Raw genomic sequence first — 19,529 nt, 5'->3', positions numbered from 1 at the left:
CTCTGGTTTGACCCATCCCACTTGTAATTTAACCTAAATTGGATTTAACTCAGGCTGCTTTGCTAGTGGTTGAGTCTTGAAAGTTAGCAATCCTGCCGATTCTGGTTCTCAAGCTTAACATGCACTTGTCAGAAGCACCTTCCTCCATCTCTTATCCCAACCAAACTAGACTATATACGTCACACAGGTTTTGTGTTCTGGGGTAGGCATGATTGTCCCTGTTGGAGACTCCTTCAAAGAAGCATAGGATTTTTGTTGATTCTCGATAACACGAGTTGGTATGTCAAGTCCCATGTCAGCGTGGAGCAGTGACTGCTGCTTCCATTATGGAGTGAGGTACCTGGAAGTAAAAATGATTTGAAAGAATATATGCATCATGGAGGATCTCCCAGGAAGGATTTGCATGGGTAAATGATGCTGGAGGAGGTGCAAAGAGGTAGGAGAAAGTGCTGCTGTGGTATCTGGCCCATTGGCTGCCAGCAAAACAGAAGAGGTAGGGCTGGGAATCATTGATGGGTCTAGTACAATCCCGAGATCCCATGTAACTGCAGCAAGAGATTCACTTCTGATGAAGCAGAGCTGGAAGGGGTAAATTGGAAGAGATGAGATCTGCACTGGTCAGAGGTATGGAGTTACTTTCATGGTGGGACAGAGTGAACGGGAGAACTGAAACAGTTGAAAGTGTGTTTAAAATCTCTTGGCAGACAAGGTTCCTTGGGTGAATCTGATATTTTTTATTAGACCAACCCAACTAGTTGGAGAATAGTTATTAAGCAAGCTTTTGGGTTCAAAAACCCTTGAACCTGAAAGCTTGCTTAATAACTATTCTCCAACTAGTTGGGTTGGCCTAATAAAAGATATCAGATTCACCCAAGGAACCTTGTCTGCCTATGTCCTTAGACCAACACGGTTACAACCTACACCCCTTTAAAATCTCTTTGGATTCTAAATACAGAATTAAAATAATCCACTAGAGAAGCTTAATCCACCACAGTACTGAGGAAGGGAGGGGGGAACATTAATCTGGCTCTGTTCCCTTAGGCTGACAGCATCCATGATCTGTATGTGAAAGTAGGTACTGTGTTCATGTACCCCACTCTGATACCAGCCTTGCTTGTCCCTTTAGCATGTGTGCTCCCTCTCTGCGGGCTGAAAAAGGTGTCACTGCCACTGTGAGCCTCCCTTGGACTCCAAAGTCGCATTGAATCTCCCCAAGAAAGCTTCTCAAGCAGAAAGGAGCACTGGAAGCAAGATAACAGAGCACTGACTAATAAACTAGGCACATCCCATTCCAATACTCAAAGCATTGTCAACAGCTTAGGGTGCAGGGATTTTTCTGCAGCTGGTGTGCTGTTGTTACAATCCTAGGCCCCAGTTTGCCTTTAATTAAGCAGGGCCTGCTCATCCTTTTGTGTTAAATACAGGGAAACACCTCACCTAACAGCACTGTGGGTAGAATGCTTTGCCCCCTGAAATCAGTGGGAAAGAACCTTTCTATCCTGGCATCATGCTTCCTGCCTTTATGGGCACACAGCTCTCCCCTTGAAGGAAGCTCATGTATCCACTGCAATGAAAATGCTGAAGCTTCCAGAGTGCACTTTAATGTATTCTTCAGTAAATAGCTGTAGCATCTCTTTAAATTAATGTATGCGAACATGACTCAAATTATATGCGCATAAAACTGTCATGTATTTTTAGGTCCCGACCCATGTGATGGAGTTCGGTGGATTAGTAGGATTGAGGTGGCTTAAGCATTTTTAGCTACCTTGGTCAGCAACAACTAGATTAATTCTTGGGGACAGTGTGCACAGTTCCTGTGATATATACTGCAGCCATACCACCTCCTGGCCAGGATTTTTGTCAGCCCCACCACCCCATGCTCAGCAGGATTAGGCCTAGTGAATCCTGGCATGGAAGATCATAAAGGACAATGCAGGGGACTGCAGGGAATTACACTGCTGATTCAGGGTTGGAGGGGAAGGGGGTGCTATCTGACTTGGTACTGATTGACTTCCCAGGGTGGTATTCAGGGACTGTTATCTGGTTGGAGGTGCAGTCTTTTTTGGATGGATGCAAGCCGGAGACTGTGATCACCTATGATGATAATTCTGACAAAGCAAACCACATATTTTGGTGCAGTGATGTTTTATAAGTATAAAGGTCTGGGACATTGCTAGACAAGGTTCCTTGGGTGAATTTGATATCTTTTATTAGACCAACCGAAATAGTTGGAGAATAGTTTTTAAGCAAGCTTTCGAGTTCAAAAACCCTTCATCAGGCTAAGGAAGCTGCAGCAGTTGGTGTGTGCTCTTCCTGGATGGAATGAAAAGTAAAGAAGCCAGGGGCTGGGCTGGGGAGTCAGTTGTCAGGCAGATTATAATGTATCAAAAATCCAATGTCTATGTTTAGTCCCTGATCTCTAGTATCCAGCAGGTTGATGAAATGGAGCTCATAGGCTTGTCTCTGGGAAGTGCTGTGTAAATTTCCCTTGAGGATCAGGACTGAGAGATTGGAGGGACAGTGGCCCTCCTGTGAGAAATGTGCCCCCACCGGTAATTGGGTGTTTCTGTCTTTGATGGATTTCCGGTGTGCATTCGTTCTGGTGCGCAGTTGTTGTCTGGTCTCTCCTACATATCTTCCATCAGGGCATTTGGTGCATTGGATGAGGTATACTACATTCCTGGAGGTGCAGCTGTAAGATCCTGGGATGCTGATGGCTCTGTTGTAGGGTGTAGTAATAGTGGGGGTGGTGGAGATGTGTTGGCAGGTTTTGCATTTCTTGTCCTGGCACGGTCTGGATCCTTTTGGTGTGTTCTGGGCTTGAGGAAGTTTGCTTCTGGTGATGAGGTTGGCAAGGTTCGGTCCTTGTTTGAAGGCTAGGATGGGTGGCTCTGGGAAGATCTTTTTAAGAATAGGGTCTCTGTCTAGTATGGGTTGCAATTTTTTGAGGATTTTCTGTACAGGTTCAAGGGAGGGGTGATACGTCATCACCAGCGGTGTGCGATTTGTGGGGGGGTTTCTTCTGTACTGCAGCAATTCTTCACGTGGTATCTGGGTGGGACATTGCTATGCTTTATTCCTCTCTTCCATTTCTCTCCACCCCAGACACCACTGTATTATTTTCTTACAAGTTATAACATGCAAACTGTTTGGAAAAGGACCAATCCCCCTTCCTAAACACTCTAGAAGCAATGGGAAGCTGGTGAGCTGGCTGTCCCTTGGGATTGGAATTGGGATTGGGATACTGTCACTTAGGATACAGCCAAGGCTAGTAGAAGCTAAACCGTATCCCCATCTGACTGAGGAACCTCTGCTTAAGCCATCCCCTTGTCTAAGCATACTGCAAAGCTGTGCAAGGAACCTGTTGGAATGGCAGGGGATAATGCTCCAAGACTCTGGCTCTCATCACTGTAGTAGCTGTACCCCTCACAACTGTAAATCCTCACAGGGGATAAAATGGAGGCAGTGAGCTATTGCTCCCATCCTACGGAAATACCAAGGGGCTCTCCTAGGCCCATGCAAGAAGTGTGTAGTGGAGCAGAGATGAAATGAAGGTCTTTGGAGTCCAGGTGCATAACCCCACAACTTCTTGTCTGCTGGCTGTTTCCTCTTTCCTCCTCCCACACCAGTTGCTTTTTGCTGAGGTGTCCAAGGGTGCCCCTTCCCACAGCTTTATTTGGTGGGGGAAGGAGGTCTGAGGTTCTTCTTTCACACAGACAGTGAGGAAAAAGCTGGGGTGGGAGAAGAAGGGAAAATCAATCTCTCTCTCTCCCCCCACCCTCCCATGAAGAAGTGGTGATGAAGTGGGGAGAGGAGGGAATGATTGAATGGACCAGAAGATAAAATGAGGATAGTGAGCATAGCTGGAGGGGAGGGAAGAGAGAAAGGACTGCTGACCCAAGTTTTAAATCTAAGCAGCCAGCTGTTTTATGCACACAGCAGCCCAGCATCTGTGAGAAGACTTTGTGCCTCTTCAGCCTGGGAGTTGTGTGGCTGTTAACAGAATAGTGGCTAAAAGAGAATCGATAAGCTTATATCGGGACTTTCAAAAAGCCTTTGACAAAGTTTCCCTCGGGAGGCTGCGAAGGAAGCTAAGTAATCACTGGTGAAAGATAAAGTTGTGTCATGGATCTGAGGGAGAAAAGCAAACCAGGAATAAATGGTCAATTTTCAGCATTAAAGGAGGTTAATAGCTATAGTGCCCCCAGGACCTGCTCTAGGAATGGTGTCAATCAATACAGTTGTTATTAAGGATCTGCAAGAGGTGAGGAGGCAAAAATGTGCAGGTGATTCGAATGTAGAGGTTAGCAATGAGTTAGAGACTGCCAAGTGCTTCTGAAGGACCTAACAAAGCTACACAACTGGGCAACACTAGGACAGATGAAATTCACTGTAGATAAATGATAGGTAATGCATGTGGAAAGGAACAACCTGAAATAATTTGAGAACCTGTCCATGTATAAATTATCTGGAACCAGCCAGTTGGAAAGGGAATCATAGAGAACAGTCTCATACTCAAACTTAGTACATGGAGCAAGGTGTATTAAACATGAAGAGGGTGAGGAACAATCCTGAGAAATGCAGTTTCATATTGTGTTCAGTTCTGGTTATCCCTATATCAAACAGAATAAGGTAGAAATACAGATCCAACTGGGATAACATAAATATGAGTATTTTTGTGCCGCTAGAGGGAGAAGAAAAGTTTGTGTTGTTCAGAGAAGGATTTGGAGAAGACCTGCTAGAGTGGTAGTAAGCAGATTGGCAGTTCCTATCTATATGTACATATTTACATATGTATATATAGTCCCAGTCCAGGACTATGTTCACTCTGCCATGTTGCTTCCCCTTTACTAAAGGCTTTTATTACTGAACCACTTCAGGAATTGGTACTAATGGGCCTTCTTGATGGCAGGCTCTGCCAGGAGGCCCAGGATTCTCTGAGTTTCAGACTTCCAGCTTCCCCCAGCCTATCTCCCTCTGGGTCCAGCATGGTGAGAGAGGGCTGCACTGCCACTGCCCTTCCCCAAACTGTTTGCTGGTAATAGGAGTGCTTCAGTCTGTCAAGTGCTCGAGCCAGGTTATTTTGCCAGCGCTAACTTTACCTCACCAAAACAGGCAGCAGCTATATCTTTCTCTGTGGGGTACGTGGGGTGCTTGCTTTTGCAGAAGGATCCTAGCACCTCAATTCTTACCCTGGGGGGGAATGTGTTTACCCCTCAGGATCTCCCAGAGGGTAGAGGCCAGCCGGACGCAGCTGCAGACAATTGGTGAGAGAGTCACTCTCGCTCAGGCTAAAATTGAGAAGATAAAGGGCAGCAAGAAGGCTATTAAGGTATGAAATGCTGTTTATAGTCAGTCTTTGCAGGCTGGCTTCCCTCTCAACGGGAGTTCAGTAGCAGGACAGACCACATCACACCCCTAGTTTCTCTAGTCACAGTCCATCCACTTTGCTAGGCCTGATTACTGGATGAGATCTGTGGTTTTGCCCGCCACTTAATACAGTCGTTCCACTCTTCTCCTAGACCCCAGGCCCTACGCACAGCCCTAGTCCTGAAAGGGAAGGGCTCATTCTATAGTAACTGCTGCCCCCTCTGTGTTGAGTTCCCCTCCTGCTTTGTCTCCGTTACCCTTCATCCTTTATACCTTTCTCACTTGGATGGGGTGACAGCTCCAGTGTCTTGTCTTCAAACCCTGCTCATTCTTTTGATGAATGAGTGATGAAGTGGCCCTCCACCCAAAATAATTGCCCACCCCGGTATAGAACCCATATGAATGTTGCTGGCTCTGCCTGTATCCACAGAGAGGCTACCTTTGGGTTTGAGTACCTGGAAAATAAGGCAGCACTTAGCACAGGAGCTGTCAGTGGTGTTTCATTGCTCCCATTCAGCTCTACTGTGATGGGTGGGGTGTGTGTGTATGCACAGACATATATTTCTGGATACAGTCTTACTCTGCTATTGGTTTTTCCCCACAGGTGTTTTCCAGTGCCAAGTACCCTGCTCCAGAGCAGCTACAGGAATACAGCTCTATTTTTGCTGGCGCAGAGGATCCAGCCAAGCAGAAAGGGCAGAAACACAAGGTTCAGAGCAAGCACAGAGTGCTGGATGAGAAGTGCCTGCAGGTATGAGACTCGGGAATAGGGCCGATAGGCAAGTGGGTCTGCAGGGGAGGCAGCTCAGGGGGATTGAAGTCTCTGGCTGATGGCATATGGGGCTATAGGATAAAAAGGGTGAGCCTTTGGGAGGTGGGAACAAACCTAGACATCTAGTCTGTTCTGCTCCCCCCCACAAATGCAAATTGATGGGTACATGTGAAAGACTTCCCTGGCTCCTCAGCTGTGGGTGGGTAGATTCAGTAGAAGCCTGTGTGATGGGTTTCCTTTTCAGGTCTCTGGAGTTCAGAGAGGGATCACGTTGCTCACCTTGCAGCCTATGTTTTCATTTCCTCTCAGTGCATGTTGTAGGGGTTTTCCCCTGTAGTAGGTGACGAGCCATTAGCAGTTACTGCTGGTTCTCTTGTGATGCAGGAAGGAGTCGGGACAGCTGGAATCTGGTGAGGTAGGAGTCAGGGTCCTTCCAGAAGTGCTTTATCAGGTCATCGGTCTTTGTCCTTCATTCCTTGTTTGTGAAAAGGGAAGGGGGCAAGTGCAGTGTGTGAGAGTGTGTTGTAAGGGGAGGGGCTTTCTTCTCTGGAGTGGCAGCATGGTCTAGTAATGAGGATGCTGGACTGGACACCAGGAGGTGCGGGTTCTGTTTCCAGTTTGCCCACTGGCTTTGTTCAGTGACCTCGGGCATATCGCCATCACTTCTGTGCCCTTGTTGTGCTTCAGACCTGTGGCTGTTAAGACTCTCTAAGCTTTTCACACACTCTCACTATGTGTTTGTGCATCACCATCAGAATAGGAACCTCAGGTTCATCAGGGGTTTCCAGGCACTCCTGTAATGCAAAGCAACCATGCTAGTAAAGGCTAAGACTGGATATGTAGCTGCTGGGGAATGCACCACATGCGTGATGCTGGGAATTGTGGTGTCTCCTTTTGGTTGGGGGAAGGGGGTAACAACAGCTTCTCTCTTCTCCTTCCTCCATCTTGGCCCAAAATGAATACTGCCCCTGAATAATTCAGTGCCGTAAGGCTTCCTGGGTCTTAATGGAACCAAAGCCTCTCCTAGTGAAGCTGCATGAATATTTCAGAGACCAGGGAAGCAAAGCTGCTGCCTGTGAGGACAGCTGCTGAAACACCTGAACTTAGGAACTTAGGCCCCTATTGTAGTTTTGGAGGTGTTTGCCTGGGACCTATCAATGGCCCGTCAACAGCGTTCCCTCTAAACTGCGTGTGTGCGCGACCACGCAATAACTTTTTAATGCCACGCACACAGTGGTGTACCGATGGGGGGGGGCAGTAGGGGGCCAGCCTGGAGGGGGATGCCCAGTGCCGTAGCAAGGGGGCATCAACGCTCCCCCTGCCGCTGCCACTGGCTTAGTGTCTGGCCGCTCACCACCCAGCCACAGGCTGCTGCAGGAGGGGGAAGGGATGGGCATACTGAGATACCTGCTCACTCCCAGCCAGGACTGCTCACAGATTGCTAAACTTTAGAGGGAACATTGCTCGCGAAAGCAGGCTGCTTGAGTCAGGCTGGCAACCAGGCCTTCTGTCAGAGAGCTCTCTCTAGAGAGTAGTATCTTGATAAGGAACAGGTTTGATTTCTTTTCCCTCCATCTCTCCCATGCTTAATCTTGAGTCTAGTGTAGGCCCAAGTGAAGAGGGCATGTCCCGCGTGAGCTGGGGGGAGCACTCCTTGTTTGCAGTACACACCACTTGCCATTGGCAACATGTAGGGGGCGCACGCAGGTGCATGTGCACCCCCTGAGATCAGCCGTGCACCCGCTGGAAGCACCAGCTGTGAAACTGTCAGTGCCACTGGACATGCACTACCAGTTTCACTGCTGGCTCTGGTGATCTGCTACTGGGGACACCCCCTGCCCCTGTTGGCAACCTGGTGCCCCCCCAGACTCAGGAGGCACCAGTCGCCCATGCCACTTGCCACTTCCAATGGGCTCTATTTCCCTGTGACCCTGTAGGTATGTTCAGCTGTGATGGCAGCTGCTTCCTTGCTGCCCCTGACAGCTCTCTGTAGTAGCTTCATTTTCTCCTCTATGCTGCTTGTTTTCTATAACACTTAGTCCCCATTCAGTGCGCAGGATGGACATGCCAGGCAGACTGAACAAACTTGTTGACATTTCTGACCTTTTAAGTGCTTGACTTGGCAACTTTAATATTACCTTGTTTTCTTTCTCTCTCTCTCTCTCGTATCAAAATTATTTAGACTCCCTAAAGTGTTTCTGAATAAACGATATTAATGAAACTTGGTAATTGGAGGGTGACAAATGAAGTCTTACCATGTGTTAATATATATTTTAGCCTGCGGCTGTTGAGAGAATAAAAGAAACGACAAATTTAGAGCGCTGATTCTGCCAGGTGCTGAAGAGCCTGTTCTGATGGGTGTTGGGTGCCTTTTGACTTCAGTTGATTTTCAGTATACTGAGGATGCGAAATTAGGGCTTTCAAATGGTTGCAAGGAAACCCATTTTTACACCTCACATGGTTTAACTAGTGGAACTCTCAGTGGCAAGATATTGCTGAAGCAGCTGATGATATCGATTTCAAGACAGGATTAGGAGTTGCATAAGGAATGCCATTTGCAGTTTTTTCAGGTAGCATAAAAATAAGAGAACTATAGAAAGCCTCATACTGGAGGGAAATTAGGATTTTTATAACTGCCTTAGAAGATTAGCTTTTAAAAAGTAAATGTGAGTAATGGTTGATTTCTCACTCCACCCAAAAGTGACACATGCTTCCAGTGCTAATTGAAAGTTGCAAAGAGAATTTAAAAAAAAAAATACATGGCTCAAGGGTTGAGAATGTATGAGAGCAATTCTAGCAAAGACATCAGTACTCCATGATGCTTAAAAATTAAACATTAGGCAATGAATATTAATGTGCAAAAGGACCTTTATTTCTGACTCCCTTGACTCCCTACTTCTGTAGTCACTAAATACATTTCAGATTTTTTCTATGCTGCTAATGCCAAAGTGCCAGATGTTTATTTCAGAGTGTGGTGTGTGTGTGTGTGTGTATGTTCCACAAGTCATAACTCATAAAAAAGAAATAAAATTCAAAACCTAGCATGCTTGTTCTTTAGGCACTTTACAACTTCAGAGCATCCTTAACCTTCAACTCTTAATGAACTAATAGAGCTGAGGAAGCCATTTCCCAGCATTTCTGGCCACCAAATATCAGGCCTGAAACTTCATTACACAGACTGTGATCGCAGGTGTAAATCATTTCTGCAAACTTGGCATTGAATCTTTATCTTGAAAGCATAATTGATTGCGTCACTGAGAGGGTTCAACAAGGGAGCAAAGAGTGTGATTGTGGGGTGGGTGGGGATGTTTCAGGCAAATTGAACATTGTGGGGGGAGGGGGAAATTGAACATTGTCACCGCTGGTCACTTTTTTTTTTCCCACTGGTCAAAACTTTAATCTGACAGAACAGCTGGATGAATGAACAGTTCCTTTCCAGTGTGAGGATAGATTTCCCCACCCCATGAGAAAAGGGTTAGCTCATTTCAGACAGGAGAAACTGACACAGGAGTTGAATGAGCTGGCCAAGGAGAGGAGTCAGAACCAGACACAGGAGAAGTGTTTGGCCTGGTAGGTGGCACTGCCTCCAAATGGTCCTCAGTGGGTTTAGGAAGCATCTTCTCTCTGCATCTTCTCTCTTTGGTGTGCCCAGCAGAGTTCAGTCCATCAGGGGGCCATTGCATTGTCTTGCAAAGCATTGGGTGCAGGCTGCTGCTAGGCTAGGAGGCTTGCTGGTCTGATCTGGGCTGGCTGGCAGAGTGCATGCTGTAAAAGTTCAGATGAAATAACTCCCTCTGTATCAGGAGTTTTATATATTATACATGAAGCTTTAGAGCTGAGAGAGAGAAGATTTCGGTTCATTAGAGTTGAAAACTCCTGCAAATCCCTCGGGCTTTGCAAAACCATCTGGCACAGGCTCTTCCCAGCCTGCTCCTTCCCCTGCCCGCTCCCTCACCTGGTTTCAGCACGCTTTCCTCCCCCCATTCCCAACCGAGGCCAGTGAAGGCAGTAGGACTGACAGGGCAGTGACAGAGAGAGTCTCTGTTACATATTGGTGTCATCACACCAGCAACATGGAGATGCACCACTACTGCCCTGGCAGGAACATGGAGATGCACCACTACTGCCCTGGCTGTAGAGAACGGTGTAGTGTAGAGATGTCACACGCACACAGCCTGTGGGCAGGATCTGGCCCACAGAGTCATTCTATCCATCCCACCAGCCATGGAGTTCTGGGGGTGGCCAGCAGTGACTTGAAATGACAGCCACAGCATGTGGCTTGGGGGCTGAGCCATTCCAGGGTCATGCTTTGCCAACTGGTCTCTGTCCTTTTGCAGGAGAAGCTGAAGTACTTCCCAGTGTGTGCAAGCACCACAGTGCACCAGGAGGATGATGCAGAAGAAGGCCTTGGCAGCCTCCCCAGGAACATCAGCTCCCTTAGCTCCCTGCTGCTGTTCAACACCACGGAAAACCTGTGAGTATCCATGCCACATGTGGCAGTGTGGCAGCTGCTGCTCTGGGATTCATAGATGTTAGGGTCGGAAGGGACCTCAATAGATCATCGAATCCGACCCCCTGCATAAGCAGGAAAGAGCGCTGGGTCTAGACGACCCCAGCTAGATACTCATCTAACCTCCTCTTGAAAACCCCCAGGGTAGGATGTTCTCATCCCAGGGGGTCACTGATCACATGCTGCTCTGAAAAGGAAGTGTTTGCTACTGTCATCTTCTGACCAGTCACCTGGCCCCTATATTCAGCTTCCCTGACTTTTCTGCCTTCATATTGTACTGAGCCTTTTCCATCCTTTTATTCTGTTGGCGTCATTGTTTGTTCTCTTGTTCTTTGTTTCACTAGCTCTCCAGCTACATCCCCATCTCCCTCTAAGCTCACTGAATGGACAGAGTCACACCCTTGCAATCCCTTCCCTGTTTCTCCCTGATGCCTTCTTTTGGCCAAGTCTAAGGGTCTCTGCTGGATGCCCGTCCTTTGATCTCTCTGCTGCTTTCAGCAGTCATTCCTTCCTCCTGATTGCTCCTCTCCTCCTTACATTTTTTTTTCCTGTCCCGCTTTTCTTCCTGCCTTGCAAACAGTGTTTCCAGCAGATGCTGATGCCCTGCTCCAGATACTGCTATACCCACCATCCTCATGCCACAAATGGGGAGAGAAACTTGTGGGGGGTTCTGGCAGTAGTGATAGGATGCAGAGTCTGCAGCCCTGGTGGGGAAATGCCGCCTCCTGACAGCGGAGGTGAAGGAAAAGTGGGCTCAAGCACTGGCTGTGACTGGGTGTAGTGTTTAATTGATTTCAAACATGATAAAGCCAATCTCTACCAAAGCCTTGTCCCAGCTTCTGGGCTGAAGGACTTCACTTGGTTCTTGCCTTTGAGCTGAAATTGCTGGGATTTTCTCCATTCCCAGGTATAAGAAGTATGTCTTCCTGGACCCTCTGGCAGGAGCGGTGACTAAGACCCATGTTGCTCTGGAAACTGAGATGGAGGAGAAGCTCTTTGATGCACCTCTGTCTATTACCAAAAGAGGGCAGTTGGATCAACAGGTGAGATGCAGAGAGAGGGAGGTAGGTGTTACAAAAGCAGAAACTGGTGCAGGAATGACCCAGATGGCAGATCTCGAAGGTTGGGAGGTTCCTGGTGGACAGTGGAGCATTTTGTTCGCCTTAATAACTTCACTCAGATGTCAATGTGTAAAGACCTTGCTGGTCTTGATTGATGAGATAACACACTTAATCCTTGAAGGCTGTTTCTACAGGCTCTAGATCGGTGGTTCTCAAACTTTTTAGGCTCAAGGCAGCATCCCTTGGAAAGTGTCAGCTCTTAGTTTTACTCAATATTTGACTACAGAAAAAAAATAGAGCAATGCTTCTATTGCAGAGAGCTCAGAAAGACCACAACAGGTCAGAATGGTTTTACTACTATGGATTCCTATTTGAAATTTCTGAGATTACCCTAATGATCATGTTTGCACATCTCACAGTGATAACATTCAATGGCACCCCTAAAAGGGTCTCAAAGCACCCCAGGGTGTCATGGCACCCTGGTTGAGAATTACTGCTCCAGATTGTGTGGGGGTAGAGCAGTGTACAGTGTCTCTGTACCTTTTCCCATATTACATCTCCTGCACTTGCCTGTCTTCTCTCAGCCTGACCTGTGGAAGGGTTTGGTTAGTAGGCATGGTAAAGAAGCACCATTTCTGTACAGGAGAGATGCCAGTGGTGGTCATGGAGTTTGGTGGTTTTGATTCTACCCACAAATAGGACAGGACTTTGGCTGTTGTGGGTCATCATTTCATGAGCTGGCTAGTCATCAGTCTACTAGGCTAGGCCGGATCAGAATCTCTAGCATAAACAATGAATACGGGGGATCAAGAGCCCTTGGTGTGGTGGAAGGGAACCCACAAGCCTTTCTTCAGGTCCTTGTCCACCAGAAGGAAGCCCAGAAGGGCACAAGCCCACTTTTCCTCCGCAGACATTCTTCAGTAGAGAAGCCCAGTGTCACCTTAGGGTGGACGTGTAGCTATGTGAATGGATAAAGTGCTGGTGTGACCAGCGGTAGGGCTTCGGTGAAAATGAGATTTGCCAAAACAGCTCTACAGCCCCTGGCAGCTCTGCATGCTGAGTCCCTCGTGTCAGTCACTGGCCTCCTTAAGGGAAGAACGACTCTAACTACCCAGCTCTTACCCTGTGTCTTTCAGGTAGCTGAAAATTACTTCTACGTCCCTGATCTGGGGCAAGTGCCTGAGATAGATGTGCCTTCCTACCTGCCTGATCTGCCCGGCATTGCAGCTGATCTCATGTACAGTGCAGACCTGGGGCCTGGCATCGCACCCTCAGCCCCCAGCAGCGCAATCCCAGAGCTACCCACCTTCAGTACAGAGTCAGCAGGGGCTTTCCAGCCAGGTATTTGTGCTCCTTTATCCTGGAGTGTGTCTGTGGGGGACCTGGGGGGGCACAGGGATGCGGAGATAGAGGGGACTTGCAGAGTTCTCAGTGGAAAGGAGCAACGAGCAAATTGGGGATAGGAACGTACCTCAGGCCTCAGTACAAGCTCTGGAAGAGGGCACTGACTTCTTTCTAGTACTGCACTGTGGGGAAGAACTGGAGTCCCTTGTTAAAGAGGCTCCAGCTGGATTTAGCTGCAAGGGTTTTTGACTTCCCTATGCAACATCAAGTGTTTGGGCCAAGCCCTGTGATTTGCTCACCAAGGCTGAGCAGGCCTCCTTGCCTTTAAGTGCATGGCCTGATGCACAGAATAGTAGCCCAGTTTTCTGGCACTGTCAGCACGGGAGGTGCTTGCGTTTCACCAGAACCTGAGGTTGGTCTTGCTGAGAAACTCTGTGCTCTGCTCACTGAGAACAGCAGACATGGAAATGGCTGGTCTTGGCTTTCCCCATTGCAAGAATAGAACTGATCCTGCTTAATCTTGGCAGAGGGCATTCATTTGCCCTTCCAAATACTGAGGATTGTTACTCTTGTTACCACCAAGCTCTGTGGTCTGAGGAGGACTCAGACTGTGGGCAGTGAATTAAGGGTTGAATGTCCCTTTGTGACTCTCTGTCTTTTCAGGTCTCCCGGATGGTGTGCTTATGCCCCCGCCTCCTCCCCCGCCTCCTCCCCCACCTCCTGTTATGCCAGCTACTGCACCCCCTCCGCCTCCTCTGCCCCAGCCTGCAGCCCTTTCCAAATCACCCAAGGCAGCAAATGAGGAAAGCAGCAGTGCAGTGCCTGCAGGTAAGGAGAGAGGCATCTGGGACAGATTTTCCTGTGGTTTTCCCTGGCTAGGAGTTTATCTCTTCAGTTCCTCATTCTGTAAACAGGAGATGCTGCTCCATACAGGCATGGGCTACCTGCAGCCTGTGGCTTAGTCCAAACAGCCCCAAAAGAGCAGGCTGAGTTGCACGTTGCAGCTGATGGAGGATAGTTTCTGACCAGAAGCCCTGGGCTCTTATGACATGGGTGGCATCCATTCCTGTAGTCAGACACCTTCTTCTCTTCCTCTTGCTGCAGCTGCAGTCCAGGGGGCTCCAAAGGAAGTTGTGAACCCTTCAACTGGCCGAGCCACTCTTCTGGAGTCCATCCGTCAGGCTGGGGGCATTGGAAAAGCCAATCTACGGAGTGTCAAGGAGAGAAAGCTGGAGAAGAAGAAGCAGAAGGAGCAAGAGCAAGGTACCTGGGTGCCTGCACATGGGTAGGAGCCCTCGCTTCCCCTCCCCAGGTAGATATTCATGGAGGCATCAGGGGTACAAAAGTGAAAGGAACCTCTGCAAACGCTGAGACAAAAGCCATGTGCCAGGTATCCCATGCTCCCAATAGCCTGTAGGAACTCAAAGCAGAGGGACTGCAGCTCTCCCCGCATGCTGGGGAGTCTGTTTTACATTTGGATGCAGCTCTGTGAACTTGTTAACCCCTCACTTGTAGAAGTGCATTAGAGCTCCAGAGTGGGGATTCTCCCTTTGACAGCAGCAGTTGAAGAGTTTCACATGAACTTCCACTGAAGGTAGTTCAGGGCTGGCTGCCTCAGGAGGCTAGTAGAGGTGCTAAGACATGAGAGGGTTGTGTTCAGTGGACTGACTTGCTTCAGTTCCAGCCAACCTGCTCAAATACTAGCATTTTCTTCCCTTTGAGCTGTTCCACGCTGGTTTCCCTGGAAGGGTTGGGGTGCTGAGACCTTGTACCCTGACTGAAATGAGGGGCAAAGATTTCATCTGAAAGCAGTACTGTAATGGCAGGATCCCAGTGCCAGGTTAGTCCTGGTCTATATCATGTCCTGCTATTCTGCCAGGCAGCTCAAATGTACCCTACAGCACCATACTATATTCCAGTTCACTGGATGAGGCAGGTAAAGGGTGGGAGACTCTGATCCAGGCAGAGGACATCATGTGCAAGCTTTATAACTTGCCATTAGTCCCTTAGCCGTAGCACGTACCAGAAGTAGCAGAGCAAGGGTTCAGTCTCCCTAGCCTCATCCATGGGGTTTTTTGCTCTGTTTCAGTGAGAGCTACGGGTCAAGGTGGAGACTTGATGTCAGACCTCTTCAACAAACTGGTGCTGAGGCGCAAAGGTACTGTACCATGGGAGAAGGGGGGAGGGGCACACAATGATATTTTTCCTACCTCTGAAAAGGGGCAATGGGCTGATTTCCCTAGTCTTAATGCAGCAGCAATGACTGAGTGGCTAATGTAGCAGTTAAAATGGAGGGATGACTTAGTTCAGCAGGCCATTTAGATGAATGTTTTTGTGCCAATCAATGTGTCTGTGGGCCAGACTGCGGGGAGGGGGTTGCTTTAGCAGAGCAGAGGGAAATGTACTGTTTCTGACTGCAGTGTTTCTCCTACATCAGGCTGCTGCTGCTGCAGTGGGATGCTGTGGTGTGTGTTTGGTCTGCGCATTGGTTGCATAGATTGTATTGAACACTCAAAGGGGGAGCACTGCTGTCCCTGCTCTTTACAAAAAGGAGGGGCTGAGCAGAGGGTTTAAGGTCTCTCCAGGAGAGGACTCTAATATAGGAGGAAGCATTTTGGAGTTGTCTGTTCCTAGAGCTGGAGCTGTTCTGCAAATTGCAGGCAAGAACTGCCACTTCACCCAGGGGCTTGCTAAATGAGTCTATCTGCTCCAGCACAGCTGGGTTAATTTTGTTTGCACTTCTGTTCACCTGGGTCACTCAGGTGATGAGGCAGCAGTAGTTCTGTGTACTACAGGGCACAGAGATGCTCTGGCTCTCATCCTCTTAGCTCAGTTAAACCTCTTGTGTCACTTATGTTGCTGTTCCTCCTCCCCAGGCATTTCAGGTAAGGGGCCAGCAGCTGCAGGAAATGCTGATGCTCCAGGGGGCCCTGCCGGTGCCTTTGCACGTGTGTCGGACACGATACCACCCCTCCCGCCCCCACAGCAGCCTCCTGGTGAGGATGAAGATGACTGGGAGTCATAAATGGTGCCAGCCTCAGGCCCTGGATTGATTTCCTGTTACTCATCAGTGAATTCACCACTGCTGAGCTAAGCACCTCAGATGGACCAGCTTGTGGAAATATCCTCTGGAGGGTGGGCACTGGATTGGCAGAGGGACCCTGTCATTTCTTCTTAGTTCCTGCTGTTCCAGCTCATCTCTAACCCTTGCTGAATATAGTTATCAGTGAGTGTTACTTCTGCTGTTTGCTTTCCCCACCCCAAATCATACATTTGATCTCAGCCATTGCTGCTGCTCAATAAACCCTGCTGTAGCTTGAGGGCTGTTGTGCTGCTGATGCTCAAGAAGCAGAATGAGCATCTCTCCCTATTAAGGGGCCTTCAGTCTTTCTGAATGTGATACATGCCAATTTGCTGCAAGAGCTGTGCTTGCAAAACAGCCCTTGCCTCTCTGTGCCCCTTGCTGACAGCCGATTGTTTGCCTGGATGCTCTTGCGTGTGAGTTCTGGGAATAGATGGGAATGTGTGGGATTTGAAACCACCCAGTCCTAAAGTGGGTCAAATAGAAAGCAGCAGCACTGAAGAAGCTACTATGAAACCAACTAACTGCAGTGGAGCTATGGCTGTGTTCTTTCTTATTAGTACAAATGGTTTCTACATGCATCATACCATAACTCCAGGAACAAATGCACAGCAGCCTCTTCTCCATCCTACTTGAGGAGATGAGTGGAGTGCTCTTAATTAATATCTCCAGGGAAAGCCCAGCTGTCCACCATTAGTCTCTGGCAGAGCTAGTGAACAGCATGCATTTTCTAGACTAGTCTGGCCAAGGCAGAGACTGGAGGTGCTAAGTGGGCCAGGTACTGTACACCTGAGGGTTTTCTCAGAGCTTAGGCAAGAGCCTGAAAGCTGGACTAGGGGTAGAAAAGGATGAAGCAGCTACAGCAAAGTGTCTACAGATAACTTTTAATAAGCAGCTGTTTCTCCCCCTGGGGCTAATTAGATGGGACCTAGAGTTCCTCACAGTACTGGCTCTTTGTCTAATCTTCACTTTGTGCCCACTTCAGAGCTGGGTTTGCCTGAACACTGTGCTGTAGGGGAAGGTAGAGTCCAGCTCCAGAAAAACCAAGCATATAAAAAGATTTAATACACTTGTGTAAGCCTGAAGAGGGGGTATTCTCTTTCTCTCTATAGAAGGGCAAGAGTAGTGCAAGGGCTTCCTCACCTCTGAACTCTTCTGTGAGCGACAGGTGTGGATTTTCTTAGCCGCAACCCTCTGTACTGCCTCTGACTGTTCATAACAAAGCTAAGAGGGGGCAGCCCCTTCCTTTTCTCTTCATTTATTCTAGTGTGCAAATACAGAAAGGGGTTTAAACTAAATTTACCCTCTCTTCTTTGTCATGTTTGAGCTACCCTTTCTCATCTATAAGCTGCATGAATGTGGTTTGCAGGAAAAGCAGAGGTAAAGTTGAACAGCTGGAGGGGCTGCTTGCAGAGAAAGTAGGGTGATCAAAGGAAAACAAAATAAATGATGCAGTGTTTTCTGACTGCCTGATGTATTCAGTCCATAAAGCAGAGCTCACTGACTCCCTTGTGGAATAGCGAGGCATGCCTAGAGCTATGCTTCAGCTCTACACTTTGTCCACACTAGCTTGAAGGCACTGTACTCAGACGGTGAGCGCTTTACACCTACCCTGCAAGAGCAGCAAAGTGACGATGGCTAGCTGTGACTAAACAATTGTGTAATCTAGAAAAGATGCTCCTTCAGCTAGCAAACAATGCAGTAGAGCCAGGTGCCAGCCATGCTTTGACTTTTTTAGGTTCCAGGATTTCTAACCACTCTCCAATGTTTCAACATTAGCATATGCAGAATGATTTGGAACCAGAACTCTAGCTTTCCAGTTGTGCCCTTTAGTAATAAGGGCCCAGTCTTTCCAGTTCCCCAACTCCCTTTACTCTCCATAACAGCTGAGGGCTCTATCAAGGCTCAGCATTATTAACAGTGATACCAGAGAATGTTGCTTTTCTCTAGGATTCATTAAAAGCAGTTCCTCTAGGGATAAAGCTAATAGTCAAAAGTGCTTAAAAAGCAGAGATGGCAAAGTTATTTTCTTGCTGTTCAGTTGCTCAGTGTCCCTTGTCGGTTATAAACGTGCAGCTGTATGCAACTTCCCGTCATAAGCTGCTAAGTTACACACTGCATTCACCAGCATAAGCACCTATGAGTGGACTGGTCAGCTAGTTACATACTCTCTCAAGCCCCCCTCCTGGTCACTAGCAGGACCTCCACATTTCATGTAAAGCATATCTTTACTCTTCCCCAACCTCAGGGCTGGAAAGCGTAGGGGGTAAGTGACTCGGCATTCACGGCTTTGGGTTCAGTGAAGATGTTTATTTAAATCATAACCTGAAACTACAAAACACTGTGGAACAAATACAAGTACAAAAGAACCCCAGCAACGTACCACCAAGTGGTAGCTCTCGTAGCAAAGGTTGATGGCGCATTTGCTTCTATCCCCATTTCCCTCAGTGTCTAGCTGGAGAAGAGGCAGGTTCTTCCCTACCACACTGCTGCCCTATGGAGGCAGACAGCTGTACCAAGGCACTCTCTCCAGCCCAGAAGGATAGTGAATGAACTGATGTCAAACAGGCAAGAGTAGATTAGTAAACATGAACAACTGTGGAGCCTGTGAAAACCTTCAACTGCTTCTGCAGGGATGACAAACTGGTTTTCTGTCTGGTTCATAAGCAGGAAGCATTTAGTCTCCCTTCAGGAAGATGCTGGCCTATAACATGACTTCTCTCGATGGAACTAGGAAGAAAGACAACCAAGAGACCATTGTTCATTCCTAATCATAACCGTGCAGTACCTAAAGGAGGTCTGTCTTCTGTGCAGATAGGGAGGGGCTAAGCAGGCACATTAAGATACCTGCTAGGGCGGTCACTGAGCAGGCTTCTCATGGGGAAAATGAGTGCATAAAGGGAAATGGGTCTTTAGTAGGAGTTTCCATATGTAAGCGGCATACAGAGGAAGTGACACTCACCTTTCTTAATTCTGCAAACGCTTGTCCAAAGCCAATCTTGATTAGTGTTCTTTCCTTGATCCACTGAGGTAATTTATTGAAGACAGCAGGGTGAGCATACCTGTGATCTAAGAGCAGGATGCTTGCAAAGTCTTTCTGATGGCGAATAGCTCTCCCTGAACAGACAATAAAGCAACCTCAGTTCCATCATTTCTCTCTCACACAGAAACAGACACAGACAGACAAAATCAGCAAAACTACTCTGAACGAAAATCTTCTAAGCTGGGCCATAATAGCTGGAACCACCTAATTGCGTTGAACCTTGATCCAGCTTCCAAGTATTTATTCTCCAAGTGCCACAAAAAGTCTTCCTGCTGCCCCTCTCAGCCCACTACTGCTCCTCCGCTTCCCTGCCTGCTTCTCCATCCTGGTCCCCCCCAGTTCTAGAT

At 48.0% G+C, this 19,529-nt stretch overlaps 2 protein-coding genes across 7 annotated transcripts in view; one reads left to right on the top strand and one right to left on the bottom strand.

The window, feature by feature from the left end:
- Positions 1-17,601, top strand: part of WASHC1 (WASH complex subunit 1) — a 66,040-nt gene extending 48,439 nt beyond the window's left edge. For both annotated transcript variants that reach the window (XM_014609087.3, XM_019489371.2), the window contains exons 3-11: positions 5,221-5,332; positions 5,975-6,121; positions 10,480-10,616; positions 11,560-11,695; positions 12,850-13,054; positions 13,721-13,885; positions 14,162-14,320; positions 15,147-15,215; positions 15,934-17,601. In XM_014609087.3, the coding sequence (XP_014464573.1) occupies positions 5,221-5,332; positions 5,975-6,121; positions 10,480-10,616; positions 11,560-11,695; positions 12,850-13,054; positions 13,721-13,885; positions 14,162-14,320; positions 15,147-15,215; positions 15,934-16,082 (1,279 nt within the window). In that variant the 3' untranslated portion in view covers positions 16,083-17,601. The remainder of the gene's footprint in view (positions 1-5,220; positions 5,333-5,974; positions 6,122-10,479; positions 10,617-11,559; positions 11,696-12,849; positions 13,055-13,720; positions 13,886-14,161; positions 14,321-15,146; positions 15,216-15,933) is intronic.
- An 833-nt stretch (positions 17,602-18,434) lies between these two features.
- The window catches only part of DDX11 (DEAD/H-box helicase 11), a 34,226-nt gene continuing 33,131 nt past the window's right edge, over positions 18,435-19,529 (bottom strand). For 3 of the 5 annotated variants that reach the window (XM_014609074.3, XM_019489368.2, XM_019489369.2), the window contains exon 25: positions 18,435-19,256. In XM_014609074.3, coding sequence (XP_014464560.2) covers positions 19,015-19,256 — 242 coding nt within the window. In that variant the 3' untranslated portion in view covers positions 18,435-19,014. The remainder of the gene's footprint in view (positions 19,257-19,529) is intronic. The other 2 variants (XM_006270612.4, XM_059726492.1) reach the window with 2 other exon arrangements.

This window comes from Alligator mississippiensis, chromosome 4, assembly GCF_030867095.1.
Source record: "Alligator mississippiensis isolate rAllMis1 chromosome 4, rAllMis1, whole genome shotgun sequence".
NCBI classification, from domain to species: domain Eukaryota; kingdom Metazoa; phylum Chordata; order Crocodylia; family Alligatoridae; genus Alligator; species Alligator mississippiensis.
The sequence above is the reverse complement of the archived record's forward strand: the minus strand, read 5'-3'. Positions and strand labels throughout refer to the sequence as shown.